Here is a 14,062-nt window from a genome sequence, read left to right on the forward strand (position 1 = left end):
TAGCAATTGAACTTCTACAGTACAGCTCAAATCAAATATACACTGCAAATCTAGCATTCGTATTTCACATCCAATCTACCTGCCTTAATAACAATACCAATCTTGATCATAAACATCCCAAAATATCAATATCAATCCAACACCAATCATGCTTGAAAAGCCATCAATGTATTAAAAAACTCAAGGGGTAGTAGTGCTAAGCAAAGAATCATCCGTCATAGTCATCATTAAATCAGTCCCAGGTAACCGACCTGCCCGCAGGTGAATGTGTGACCTGCTCCGGTAGATGTCCCAATCAATTATGCACCAAATCATCCCAGAAGAACTCGCGGAAGCACTGCCAACGATGCAGCGACGAAGCCGTTAATGGCGTTTATATTTCTGCAAGCATGTTAGTATACGGTCAGCTACTGATGGTATTGACTTACATCTTCCATCTTTCGCCGGTTACTAGGATCCAGTGTGTTCCCAGCCCCCAGCAGCGTCTGCCCCACAGCCTTGGATACACCAATGGCAGGCCGAAGAACCACAGTCGGAGCACGCTTCCAGACAGCTTTTGCGGCAGCCTTGGCGCTTCCGCTCTCCATGACTTCGCCAGGCACCGCGACTATGGCATCCCGTGTCAAAAGCAGATCGCGCTCCAGCCCCCGGAATGCGCCGCGAAGACCTTGCACCACCCCTACTGGTTGATCGGCGTACAGGGAGATCTTCTTCGCCTCTTCATCGTCAGCGTACTCGTCTTCTACGCCAGCTCCCGACGCATTAGGGGTAGTGAGAATATCTTCGGCGCCTTGGAGGACCGTCTGTGTTCCGATAGCAAGCTTGGCACCCAGCTTGACGAGCTCGTTCGAAGTGGTCTTCGCGAAGGATAATGCGCCTTTTTGGATGCTTCGTACAAGGCGACCATCTTTGCGGTACTCGCGCACAGGCACCGCCACGAGATCCTTCACCCCTCCGCCCACGTTAACGAGAGACCGAATCGGAGCAAGTCCGGCCAAAACGCCTGGCAGCTGGTTCCTCTTGATATCTGGCATCCAGATGTCGTTAAGCGTTTGTCCAAGCTTGTCAAATCCCGACACCCCGTAGATGATGACGTGTCGCATGGTCATGTCAGCTGCATCCAGTATAAAGAAATTCATGAACTCGGTCGTGCGGCCAGATCGTAGTCCCGCGTAGTCGACTCGCTTGGGCTTGAAATCAAGTCTGACAGGAACGGCATTCACCTCGACTCGCTGTAAAAACGGGACATCGCTCGGAGCGGTTGGAGTTGGCGCTGAATCATCTCGGAATTCAAAGAAGCGGCATATGAAATCCAAAGCGTCTTGATCAACATGTAACCGCAGAGGGAGTATAGTCGCCTTAAGCACGATTTCGGTTGCTGCAAGCTGAGGTACCGGTCTCACAGTCAAAATCTCCAGGTGAATCATGCTTGTCCCACTCTCCTTCTCGCCCGCTTCGTGCATATATGTTGCGAATTTCTTCCACGTAGAAGTAGGCACATGATCAAACACCTCCAGATCTTTGATGCGAACATCCAATGAGCTCTGCGTTTCCCCGGAATCGGGTGGGAATACGACCAGGTCCGCACATATGCCCTTGAGTTCGAATGTCATCTTATGGTACTTGCTTCGAGACAAGCGCAGCTTCTTTCCTCGGAGCGAGGGCGACTGACTTTGCCGGACCGTGGCCCCAGTGACAGTCGTCGTAGTCGCGTAGCTTCCCGTTTCACTGGCGAGGTCGTCAATGTTGCGATTGATGTCATTACGGATGTCGCGGGGATCCTTATTGGCAGGGACACCGATATAGATCGAGTTGAACAAGCAGTCCCCGATCACAGACTCTTCTTCCTCGTCAAAGCTGGGAGATGCTCGGCTGCCAGCACGCGCACGTCGTTCAATGGCTTTCCGCTCCACGTCCTTTACAGCCTTCGATATAGTATCCCTAGTTCGCTGCCAGTCGTATCCATCGAATAAGTTCCAGATCACGTGTGCATCGCGGACTCTGATTCTCAGTGGGCTCTTCTGAAGCTTGGAGTCGTCTGAGAGTCCGTAAGTGTTTTGAGTAGAATCCCAGCGATGCGCTGTACCGCCAACAGCAGACTTTTGGGCAAAGTGATCCTCTCTGAAGTCCAGCTCGGAGATACTCGATGACACATAGTACTGCGAGTGGAAGCTGTCTAGTAGTTCGTTCGAACCCGCCATCACACCCTCTGTCAAAGATCCATGTTCGGGGACCGAGCTGACATGTTTGAAGTCACTGACGTAGTCACGCTCATCTTCCAGGTGTCCCTCTCCCTGATCCTGATCAGCAGGCTCCGTCGTTTCGGGTTGCTCCGGCATGTCTGTAAAGAAAGCATCTCCAGTAAAAGAAGATAGCATATCCTGGATGGGCAGTACTACTGTACGGTACTTCGCAGCTACGCTTGGGGGAGTAGGAGGCTGGAGGCCATTGACTATGCTTATGAGAGTCTGTGTTGAGTCGGCACAAGTCTCCAGGATGAGCAGATCATCTCTCAGCTCCACATCGAGTGACTTTGCCCCATCATCACTCAGCTTCACTATCTTGACCGTAGCTGTGGCTGAAGAAATTGTGCAAACCGTCACAAAGCCATGGTCAATAAAAGACTGCACCTGATTGCTGTGCGGAGGAGCTGAGCTTCTCCTCTGGACATTGTCTGCATATCCCACGTTCGCCACATCATCTATGATCATGAGAGACGCTTTCCGGAGCTCTAGTGTGGCATCAGAAGACACGGGATCATGTATCGCACCAGAAAACTTGGCGTTTGTGAGAACTACGAGGCCTTTCGCACCGGTGCCGCGTGGGTTGAGACCGAGCACGCAGTCTCGAAGGTCAATTGTCAACTTGATGGGCTTTGAAGGGGTGTCAGAACGACCCTCTTTCTCCGGTTGGACGTCCTGATGTGGAGGCTGCAACTCTGCGAGGTTGGCCAAGGAGCTTGCCATGTTGGCAGCCACATCCCCAGTAGTCATATCCTCACTGAGGCCGAGGAAGGCGATGATGGATGGGAGTGTATATTCTGCGCGGAAGTTGTGCAACTTCACTTTGACCGTGGGGTCCATCTCATCAGCAATATAGCGAGCCATCAAAACCGGAAGTGGACTCTGGCTTAAGCTGGGTTTGTGACCAATTGCTGATGCTTCTCCGACAAGCTCTTCGTCCCTATTCCTAGCAACAGTTATGGAGCCCAGCTGCGCAGCAATGAGTGAGGGCAGGCTTATAAAGGCTAGCTCGGTATTCCGAAGAACGGCGCTCATTTCCCCCACCTGCCCACCTATATGTACCTGAATCTCAAGTTCACGCATCAGTGCAAGGGTCAGCACACCAGGCCTGTCATCCTCTGGTAGGTACTTTGTGACATTCGACAGTCGGCTCAATTCATCTGCCAGCTGGGAGATGGAGTCGAGGTCAGTAGTGCGAGAAACAGCAACCCGTGCTCCAGAGACCGTAACGCAGAGTACAGAACCCTGCCTCCGCTGGCGGAAGAGCGTATCTAACATGATATCATCATCTTCGTCGTACTTGTCCTTGGACGGAGTGATTAAGCCAAGTAGCCGGTCCAAGTCTTCTTCCTTCGGAGAAAATCGGTACTCAACCCTGATATCGGTCAGGTTTATCTTGGCTGGAGCGTCCCGAGAATCGTCCAGAGGTAAGGGGCCGGTGAATTTGGCCTTGTCTATCTGCACCGCTACGCCACTAGGCCTGCTAACGATCTTGGCAGCGGTTGTCCTCAGCCTGACATAGTGGGTCTCTCCGACTACATTTGCTGCAAGCCCTCCGATCCTGACATTTACCTTCAAGGGGGCCGAGCCTGTTCGTTCACTCGCTGCCGGTGGAGGAAATTCTTCGAAGTGCACACCACGAGGACGCTTCGGGACTTCCTTCTTCGGCCCCTTCGGGGATGAAGCCGACGAGATCGAGTTGCCAAGTTCCAATATCGTGCTCAGCCCGCCAAACCAACCTATCGCCTCTTCCAATCGCTGGATATTCAAATTCAGCTGTAAAGGAAGTGTCATGAGGTTTACAGTGGTAGAATCAGGTGATCTTGTGATCGAGAGATCGATATCCCCTTGCTCGGCTGACAAGACATCTCTGACGGAATCGCGCATCTTAAAATTTTCGCTGAACGATATTAAGTGTTCAGACGCGAACCCGAGACTAAACCCTTTGATATTCAGATGGAGCTTCGTAATGTCTTTGTCAATCGAAAGCTGAGCTTCAAGGCCCGATAGGCATGTCTGCAACAAGATATCGTTATGTAGCAGACCGAAGAATGGCGAGCTGTCTGTTTCGGCGGGGTATGAATATCCCGGAACATGCTCGACAAATTTCATGGAAAGATTGCGAAGAGCCAACTTGATAGCCTGTCGCTTCTGCTCCTCTTGCGGCTGACTTGTGTCCTGGCTGACCTCGCTGTCATTGCTGAAAGCATTAAGAATCTTGTGTCCAACCTTGAGCACGAGCCAGCCGATGGCGATGTCGAATTGGAGTTCCGCGGAGAATATCTCAACCTCCAAGTCGTTCGGGCTGCGCTTAGACTGTGTCTGCCCATCATGCTGCGAAGGCCGAGAAGCTTTTTCGGCGCCCTCGTGCCCGTATGAGGCCGGTCTGATCGTATCACTGCGAGTTCGTGTAGAAGCCTTCCTGCCAGGAGGCACAAAGTAGTCTTCAGTTGCTGAATCACGCAAGCATGCCGTCGTCTCCTCCAGACCGCCAGTTTCTTCTTCAGTGTAGGACGCAGATGGGGTGTCATCTGCGCCGTCGCCATCTTCATCCACGGAAGGTATGGAAATGACGACCTTGTCGATGCTAAAGAACCGTCTTGCGACGTCAGAGAACTTGTTCAGGCCTGATGAATCCTGAGAGCGTTCTTTGTCGGTGTGCTCATGTTGTGCCTCGGAATAATCATCTATTAGACACTCCTGCGATATATGCAATCCTGCTTGCGGAGTTAGTTTAGGGGTGGCAGCAGTCTCATTATCATCATGATCCTGGTCCATATGATGTACACCGGGCCCGCTTTCATGGCGCACATGAGCATGTGAGTCCCTAACTACCGTGGATTCCGGGGAATCCCAGGCACCGGGAATATTTGGCATGAAGCTTCTTGACATAGAATCATGACTTATGGCACTCATGTACATACTCTGTGCCTCCTCGTTAGAGAAGAGCCTTGACTCGGAAAGCTCGTCCTGGTTGAAAGATCCGGATGTTGAGCTTGAACTACTCGCTTCGGAAGGAGGTACAGAGGTAACAGGCGATGCTTGGGAATCGGCATACGGCTGGGGATCTTGCGTAACCTCTAGCCCCATAGCGGGCAAGGCTGGTCGAGTAGGAACGTCAACCGCTTCAGGATGTTGTAGGTGATCCTGTGCGAGGCTAGTGACAGCTGGTACCTGTGACCTGGGCGCAAGGATCATAGCATTTTGTGTATCACTGTAGTGTGATGCTGATCCGGCGGCGTGCAACTCTGGAGTCCGAAGGCGCGGGGTATCTTCATTGCCCAAAATATGGTGACCGACTTCCGGTGAAAAATGATCTGTGCCATCAAGCTTATCATCATGAAGATGCGAATCGATCACGGAATCAAGATACGCAGGATTGTCCAATATCTCATCGTCAACCGGTAAATTCTGCGACTCTCCCATGTAACCATAACTCCTGGTTTCCTCCTCCGTGTCGGCGTCAGAGAATCTGCCGTCGTAGGTGCACACAGATCCTTCCATCTCGGGCGCATGTTCGGGCGCATATTGTTCTATTATCTTTGATTCTGACAATCCACGAGATGGCTCGAATAGTATCGACCTTGTCAAGTCTAGTGCGGTGTCCTCTTCAGATGCGTGCTCAGACGGCGGGGACGAAACATGGCTCGGGGGAGGGCTCGGCTTTGGCTGCAAAGGGCTCTCCGGAGATGTGATCTCTGGAGATATCGGGACAGTGAACCTTGAGTAATTAGAAAACACGACAGGCTCCGACACCAAGGCGACGTTGATGTCAGACAACGAGATCAACCGTCGCTGATTCCGTGAGGAAGTCTCATCTTCACTCGATGGCGAAGACACAGCATCCACCTTGACTTGTCCAACAGTCAGTAACCCCGTGACCAAATCAGGCTTATCTTCCGGTTGCCTCTTCAGTGGTGCATCCTGTTTCGTCTCCATGTCGACTCGGATGGATATGTCATCCACCTGGACCTGCAGACGGTCTGCGACACCTTTGAGGAACGCAGCAACGAAACTCGGCAACGAGACGCCCTCATTGCCGTAACCAAGCTCCTCTTCATCATCACTGCCTGATGTAGGTGTACGGTGAAGGACCTGAGATTGAGATGATATAGCAGCCTTCAGTTCTTCCTTTTCCTCCTTTGGTTCAGCCTGGAGGAACGATTGAGCGAGGTCGGTCGGATTAGGGATGATCGGATCGGGGGCAGGATCATGGCCAGAGCCAGACCCTGTTGGTCTGTCGCCTTGTCCAGCATGGCGAGAGTCGTCGGAAAGTAGTCTCAGATGGACGTCGATGCCGCTGGCCTGGCAGATGATGCCGCTGCTGTAGATATCCGCGGGGACGGTGATCTTCAGGAAACGAACCCGGGCGCTGACGAGCTCACTTGAAGGAGGAAGGTGAAGAAGCGTAGCTAATTTCTATTTCGATATAGAGTTTTCTGATTAGCACATGCCGGATGTCCGAAACCCCAGCGGGGAACAGCAGCGGATTGAGAGCCAGGGAAGCTAGCTAAGCTCATCGGGGGCACGATTAGTGCACTTACATCCAGCCTCAACCCAATATCTCGTAGTTCCACGGTACTTCGTTGTCCCCAGCGGATACCCAAGCTGTCCAGATCAAGGGCCTCTGTATCGACAAGGCCGAGACGAGATAACGCATATCGGAGCAATCGCTTTTGGAAGAACGACGGCAAGAAGTAGGCCATTTTGTGGGGGGGCAAAGGAGCCGGCGGGGGCTCATTTGAAGATGGCAACTGTCATCTGAGCAAAAACATAATAAGGCAACAAGGACAAGAAAGAGACGATCGGGGAGTTGAGAGATGCCTTGCTCCTGGGACAGGCACCAGCACAACAAGTGTGTCGGGGGAACAAATGCGGAGGGTTTGCTGAAGTGCCGGAGGGAAGGATGACGTTCGGGGATGTAGGCGCTAGTCTAGTCTAGTGGAGGAGGAGAGATAGCGAAGATCAACCGCAATAGTCAGGCGGAGTTTGGGCCGGGCCTCCCCAAATCACACCATGACAACTCACACTTACGTCGAACTTATCGCCTCATGGAGGGTTTTGAATTGTCAACCAGAGGATGAGCACTCGGCTCCGGGAAAATATCCAGAACAGCTGGCTGAAGTGCAAATGCCGGGCAAGCAACTGCCAACTGAACCATGGCAAATGAGCGATTCGTTCGGTGTCTGGTGGACTTCTCGACAGTTGTTTATTTAGCCTCGGCCTAACGGTGATAAAACGGAAAATAAGAATTCAATATTAACCACGAGAGTGGAAGAAAAAGTAAATAATATCCAAAGTATTATCGAAGATGAAGAAGAAACAAAATCAACGGTCATCCTGCTGCAGAATCTCTCCTTTGTCCCCCTTATCGCACTGGCTCGTGGAGTGACTAGTCCATCATCCGCTCTTCTGAGAGTTTGACCTCCACTCAATGAATCATGCAGCAAGCAGCAGCCGACATGATTTTGCTCACCAAGACGCTGATCATATTCTAGTCTAGTCTACATTAAATTCCACTCTGCCTGCGACCGGTCAAACTAACGACTGCTGTGATGAGGCGATGTTCTCCTGAAAAGCTGCAAGCGTTCTTGCTTTGCATAACGAGCACGTTCTGCTTATTCATCTCGGCATACCGCCATATCATTACTAAGCGTACCCCTTCATTAACTATGAAGGTTTGATGCAACTTTGGGGAATGGCTGTTGACGGATACACTATGGGTGGAATGTGAAATAATTCAGTCTTCCTCTTCGCCTTCCGCCTCCGCAAATTCCTCTGTAACCCACTGGCAGAATTTCTCAAAATCTGCATACCATTCCTGCAAACGGCTAGCCTTCGTCCCCTCCCCCAAGATCCCTTCCCGAAGATCGGACAGCCACTCCGTCGAGGGCTGGTCTTGGTAACAGCTCCACCGGATGGAGTTCTCCACCATCATTGCAAGGCCCGTAAGACCCATGCTGTCAATCCCTTGGACCACTTGCCAGAACTGTCGGGTCAGGTCGTTTGGTTCACCGAGCAGGCCCGGCGCATTGATACCAAGAGATACAGGAACACCACGGGCTAATATGGCAGGTAAAGGATGCGTTTGAATACTGTCGGTGAGTCCAAGGATCTCATCGGAGAGCGGGCTGCACTCAACCAACATTTTTTTCTCCTTGATCAGCTCGATCAGTAATGGATGTTGGCTGAGCGAGAGCCCTTGGCATATCCTCCGCGCGCCCAACAAGACAGCATCGAACAAACCTTGGTCTCCCCCATTTCTCAGGGATTCGCCAGCATGGAAGCAGAAAGAGATATCCAACCCCTCTGCAGAACACTCTTTGCGAAACCAAAATAGTATGGGAACCAGATCAGTGAGCGAGTGCTGATCATCCTTATCCACTATCATATCAAACCCGCAAATCGTATCGGGATAATCATACTTTGATAGGATGCAATCTTTCATGTTTTCAACAATGTCTCGCTTCGACAATGTGCGGGGACAGGCCCATATAATCCGCGCTCCGTGAAACCCTTGCCCTTCCTGCGTCCCTTGGAAACGTGCAAGCTCTTCCTGAAACACGTGGCACCAATCGCTATGGCCTTCTTCGGGGATATCCTTCCCTTCCTTGCGATATGGGAATGTAAAAGTCGTTCTGAACTCCACGTATTTGATTCCATCGCTCCAAAGTCGAGCAAATACATGTCGCAAGCATGCCCGCAGGATAGGCTCATAGCTGAGCAGAGAACTCACAATCGGCATCGCACGGCTATGATAATTCGCACGTCCCGCTTGAGGGATACATCGGCTCCGCAGCCAGTCACGAAACCCATTCTCTCCCCCATATGGGAAGGAAGAGGCCGCCTTTCTTAGCGGAATCAGACTTGAGGGCTCGTACGCAGACGACCACACAGTAGGTCTGTCTTCCATGTCTTTCGACGCTGCCAACGAGTTTTGAAAGGCGAATAGCTTCTCATCCAAGTCATCCTGGGATAACAAAGGCTGCGTCGCAAAGACACACAATCCCGGGGTAGTGAACGCCACATCGATTAGAAAGTCCGCATTGATCATGGCATGTAACGGAGCATGCAGCAGAGATCCTTTAGGCATCGCCTTGATGATTCTCCACAGCTTTGTCTGCTGCACCCTATCCCAATCCAGGGACTTGGCCTCGGGAAAGCGAGCATCATCTAAACCCGACAGAGAAGAAAGCTGATGTAGCTCCCGGTCGCGGATTCTGGCGACAATATTGCAAGCTCTAGCAGCTGTTGGCGGTAAAGCCTTGGTAAGGTTGCTATCTAGTATCGTGAATCAGCCAAGTCCACGTAAATATGTTGAGCGTGATACTACCCACCATGCCGCTGCTTTTGTTCTTCCAGAATAAGCGAACTCCGACCCCGCAGATATTGCTGGATAAAGGGATCCTCAACTTGGGGAATACCCTCCTCGATCTGCCACTCCTCATTCGACTGCAGCTCCATGTTGTGCATGTTACTATGCATATTGTAGCGTGTGAAACAGATTTGCGGGGTAGAGTCGACTCAGGTACCATGAGCTGGCGAAAACAATGAGGTCATATCACGACCTTGTTTCTTGATTTTCCTTATCTCTTAGCTTGTAAAACTAAAAGGTAACCCGTCTATCACAACAACAGGTTGTGTAGTGTAATGGTTATCACTCTGGATTCTGATTCCAGCAATCCCGGTTCGATCCCGGGCACGACCTTTTTGTCTTCCTTCTTCCTTGCACACAAGCAGTCTGTCGCGTCGTTGTTTTTGACCCAGTCAAGTCAAAAAACTGTTCGGCTGTAATTGATGGTCAATAAAAGGGTATACCGATGCGGTCGCCGATGTCTACCGGTTGCGGCCACTGCACCGACCGGTCGATTCTTTTGGAGTTTCTGCCTTTGTGTATTCCACACTGATCATCAATCGGCTTCTCCGTTTCAATGATTCCAGAATCCGCTTATTGTAAGACATCCGGGCTGGTAGTCAACGGCAATATATATCTACCTTCCATGTCTTGCAGTCAGGTTGTACATCCCCGTCTCACAGTCCAACGACTTTCCTTGCTCCAACCCGCTTGCCGTTTCCCTCAATGTAACGTTTCAGGTGTCGCAGGCTGCATGCGGGAATAGGCCATCCAGACAAAATGCAACTTGCACGAAACACACCATGTGAGCTCTGGGCTCTGTTCCAGTGTAGGGTCCGTTCTGCTGTCGAGTATGAATGTCTCGCCCTCTTTTCTCCAGTATCATCTACTAGCGTCGGGGGTGAATATATATAACTGCCGCAGAGGCCGTAGGAATCAAAATCACCAAAGTGATATCTAATAGAAGCAAATGGAGTCGAGTATTGTTTCGCGAAAGAGAAGGTGTCCATACCATCATTCATGTAATCCAATTGCCTACAATCTGGGCGTCCAGACGCCAAGGGTACCACGAACCCAGTACTTGCACGCCATGCATCCTCTATTCTTTCATACACTGTTTCAGGACTGTTAGCCGTGGACCTATAGTTCCCAGATGGAGCATCCGAGAGTTGAGAAATCAGACAAGGTGACCGGGAAAACAACTATTTGGCTTATTCCCACTGTTTTTTGGAAACCGAACGATCAACTGCTAGTGATTTCCTTGATTTATTTCTTGGGAGTGCTTTCCATAGAGCATTGTGAGGCCTTAGTAGTCAAGCGTACTGATCTCGTCCTGTGATGAAATCGCTGGCTGCAACGTCATATTTCTCCGAGTTTTGATCAATGGTAGCCAGCCAGGTGGATGACTAGGAGTCATGGCCAAACTCATGGGGCATCACGAGCAATCGCAGAAAGCTTTCTGCTGTATGGCATCCCCCTGGTCAAGGTTTCGCACTCCAAAGAGGTCTAGACGAGGTCAAAAGCAGGAAGTCTGTATCTTTCCGCCATTCCTCTGGAAATAGGAGTTAGTAGCAACATTCGTCACCGGGGCCAAGTTTGCATCAAAATGAAAAAATAATCAAAAATCAAACATCGAAAAATACCAGGCAAAACCATATTGGTAAGGCAATAGTGTCCACAGGATTTGCAGGATTATTGTTCTGATGCAGCATGCATACTAGAACCAAGATACGGCGCAGACCACACCTTTTCCGGCCAATCAGACCGACTGTATTCGAGCTACAACTAGTAAATGCCCAAAAATTCAACATGGAAAGCATTGCAAGTCGATGCAATAGTGAGCCATGTGACCGGTCATAGAGATGTCATCAAGAAGCATATTAGTTAGCCCCTTCAGCACAAAGAATTAGGATTAGGCTAATGGCCGGAAGGCAAGATAGAACAGGTTGCTCAGTCGTCATCAATAAACTTACACTACTACGCACAATTTTCTGGATGAAAGAGGACACCCCGCGAAAATTGCTTGTCCCTGGACACACAGCCAGTAACAGCAAGCAGCAAAAGTCCCAGGTGACACAAGGACGAGAAAGTATAAAGGTTAGACCGCCGGAGTGGCCGTGACTCCATCCCTGGCATAATGCGTCTTGCCCGTCGATAGAGCTTTTTGACCCCCGTTGTACAACCTCGAGGCTTGATTATGACCGGAGCAACATAAGCTGCTTAGTCTCATCAATTCTTGATCAGACGTGTCTCACCGTAAGCCCACCATAAGACACCTTCTGTTCGCGTGCCATTCTTCCCCGCAAATTCCTTAGAAGAGGCTGCAGATGCACCATGGGACAGCCACTTATCCCTTGGATCCGTGACTAACTCACCGTCTCCTCCCCGAGAAGTTAGTACCCCAGAGATGTTGGCAGATGAGAAAGCCCTGGCGATTAGCCAGAAGACCACGATCATGTCACAGGCTTGCAGCGATTCGAGTGAGCCTGCAGGTGTTCATGCAGGTAATCCAGAAATCCCCCGCGGCGATGATATCAGTGCCCCAGACACGAAGAAGCTCCCCACAGAAGAACATCAGGGGAAACAAAATGATATCGAAGGAGCCGACATAAGCCAAACTCCTCGGCAACAGTATCGGCGTTGCATGTCCAGACACTCCAGGCATGTGGCATATGCTGGAATTCTGATACTTTTCACAGGGTGAGCTTCGATTGCAGCGCTTTCAACCCCATAGATTTGCAAGCTCACCTATTCCTGATCCCCAGGTGGTGGGTCACAGGGCTCATCCTTCACCGTGATGACCTAGGATGGCTAATCCCCTTTCTCGTCTATCTGGCTATCGCGCTGCGTATTCTTTTTCTTTATCTTCCCATCTCTGTGCTCACCAGACCGGTTTTCTGGATCTGGAAACAGACCGCCTCACGTATTGTGAGCTATGTGCCTCCGAGGTTTCGTATACCAGGAGCAGCGTTAGTGACAATAGCCGTGATTATGATCGGTTGTTTCGTCTCTGCGGATACCCCAGAAAACACGCGAGCCGACAGAGCAGTTAGCCTATTCGGGCTGATTGTTTTCTTATTTATCCTATGGCTCTTCTCTCGGGACCGCAGTAATATCGTCTGGCATACCGTCATCGTCGGCATGTTGGTCCAATTCCTTGTGGCTTTATTTGTCCTGCGGACAAAGGCGGGATACGACATCTTTAACTTCATATCGACCCTCGCCCAGAAGCTACTGGGGTTCGCAGAGCAAGGTGTTGACTTCCTCATCGAGACAGGCTGGGCTGAGAAACACAAAGGATGGTTCATCGTTAGTGTTATCCCTGCAATTATGTTCTTCGTATCTCTTGTGCAGCTCCTATATCACGCCGGTATCTTACAATGGTTTGTTCGCAAATTTGCGACGTTCTTCTTCTGGTCGATGCGTGTGTCCGGTGCAGAAGCGGTTGTTGCAGCGGCCTCCCCGTTCATCGGGCAGGGGGAATCAGCCATGCTTATAAGGCCATTTGTACCGCACCTGACCATGGCGGAAATTCATCAAATCATGACCTCTGGATTTGCCACCATCGCCGGCTCTGGTCTCATCGCATACATCGGCATGGGCGTCAATCCTCAAGCCCTTGTATCTTCCTGCGTCATGAGCATCCCCGCCTCCCTAGCAGCATCCAAGATACGCTGGCCCGAAAAAGAGGAAACCCTCACAGCAGGCCATGTTACCGTCCCGGAAGACGAAGAGCATCAAGCCGCCAACGCCCTTCACGCGTTTGCCAATGGCGCCTGGATGGGTATCAAAATCGCAGGCATGATCACCGCCAACCTACTTTGTATCATTTCTCTGGTCGGTCTAGCCAACGGTCTTCTCACCTGGTGGGGACGCTACCTGAATATCAACGATCCTCCTTTGACGATCCAACTCATCATGGGATATATCTGCTACCCTGTTTCCTTCCTTTTGGGTGTTTCCCAGGATGACGACCTCCTGAAAGTAGCACAACTAATCGGCATGAAGCTTGTGATGGTAAGCTTATTCTCCAATACCCAGAAACTACCCCTAACAAGGGATACAACCGTTAGAACGAATTCATAGCATACTCAGCCCTCCAAACCGACCCGCAATACCAATCTCTATCTCCACGATCAAGACTAATAGCCACGTACGCGCTCTGCGGATTCGCGAACATCGGCTCCCTAGGAAACCAGATCGGAGTTCTGGCACAACTGGCTCCCGAACGGGCAGGAGATGTATCTCGCGTGGCAGTTAGTGCAATGATAACAGGAGCGATCAGCACACTTATGAGCGCGGCGATTGCAGGAATGATTGCGATTTAGAGTGCTGCGGGTAGTAGATCTAGCGCCATGTTTACCTAAGTGAGAGTTACAACAATGTGCCTAATTGAGCCGTGTATTGCAGTTGTTCGGTTTGGGATGGCAGTTGATCTTCTGCAGCAATAGGATAAAAAGAGTAA

General features: G+C 50.7%; 3 protein-coding genes and 1 non-coding gene across 4 annotated transcripts; 2 read left to right on the plus strand and 2 right to left on the minus strand.

The window, feature by feature from the left end:
- Positions 1 to 44: 44 nt before the first annotated feature.
- Positions 45 to 7,159, minus strand: atg2 (putative autophagy regulatory protein Atg2). Its single transcript, XM_025703918.1, has 2 exons — positions 6,788 to 7,159; positions 45 to 6,662 (listed from the first exon to the last, which is right to left on the minus strand). The coding sequence occupies exons 1-2, from the start codon at positions 6,947 to 6,949 to the stop codon at positions 408 to 410; spliced, it is 6,417 nt and encodes a 2,138-aa protein (XP_025564456.1). The 5' UTR covers positions 6,950 to 7,159; the 3' UTR covers positions 45 to 407.
- An 824-nt stretch (positions 7,160 to 7,983) lies between these two features.
- Positions 7,984 to 9,707, minus strand: BO88DRAFT_337107 (putative CECR1 family adenosine deaminase; the record flags this gene model as incomplete). Its single annotated transcript, XM_025702929.1, has 2 exons — positions 7,984 to 9,524; positions 9,581 to 9,707. The coding sequence occupies 2 exons, from the start codon at positions 9,705 to 9,707 to the stop codon at positions 7,984 to 7,986; spliced, it is 1,668 nt and encodes a 555-aa protein (XP_025564457.1).
- Positions 9,708 to 9,879: 172 nt separating this feature from the next.
- On the plus strand, positions 9,880 to 9,951 carry BO88DRAFT_t95. Its single transcript has one exon. It is a non-coding gene; the product is annotated as a tRNA-Gln (tRNA).
- A 1,623-nt stretch (positions 9,952 to 11,574) lies between these two features.
- On the plus strand, positions 11,575 to 14,039 carry BO88DRAFT_486775 (NupC/NupG family nucleoside CNT transporter). The gene is made up of 3 exons (XM_025712489.1): positions 11,575 to 12,228; positions 12,297 to 13,614; positions 13,671 to 14,039. Exons 1-3 carry the CDS (start codon positions 12,005 to 12,007, stop codon positions 13,923 to 13,925), a joined length of 1,797 nt encoding a protein of 598 aa, XP_025564458.1. The 5' UTR covers positions 11,575 to 12,004; the 3' UTR covers positions 13,926 to 14,039.
- Positions 14,040 to 14,062: the final 23 nt, after the last annotated feature.

This window comes from Aspergillus vadensis (assembly GCF_003184925.1).
Source record: "Aspergillus vadensis CBS 113365 unplaced genomic scaffold BO88scaffold_7, whole genome shotgun sequence".
Taxonomy (NCBI): Eukaryota; Fungi; Ascomycota; class Eurotiomycetes; order Eurotiales; family Aspergillaceae; genus Aspergillus; species Aspergillus vadensis.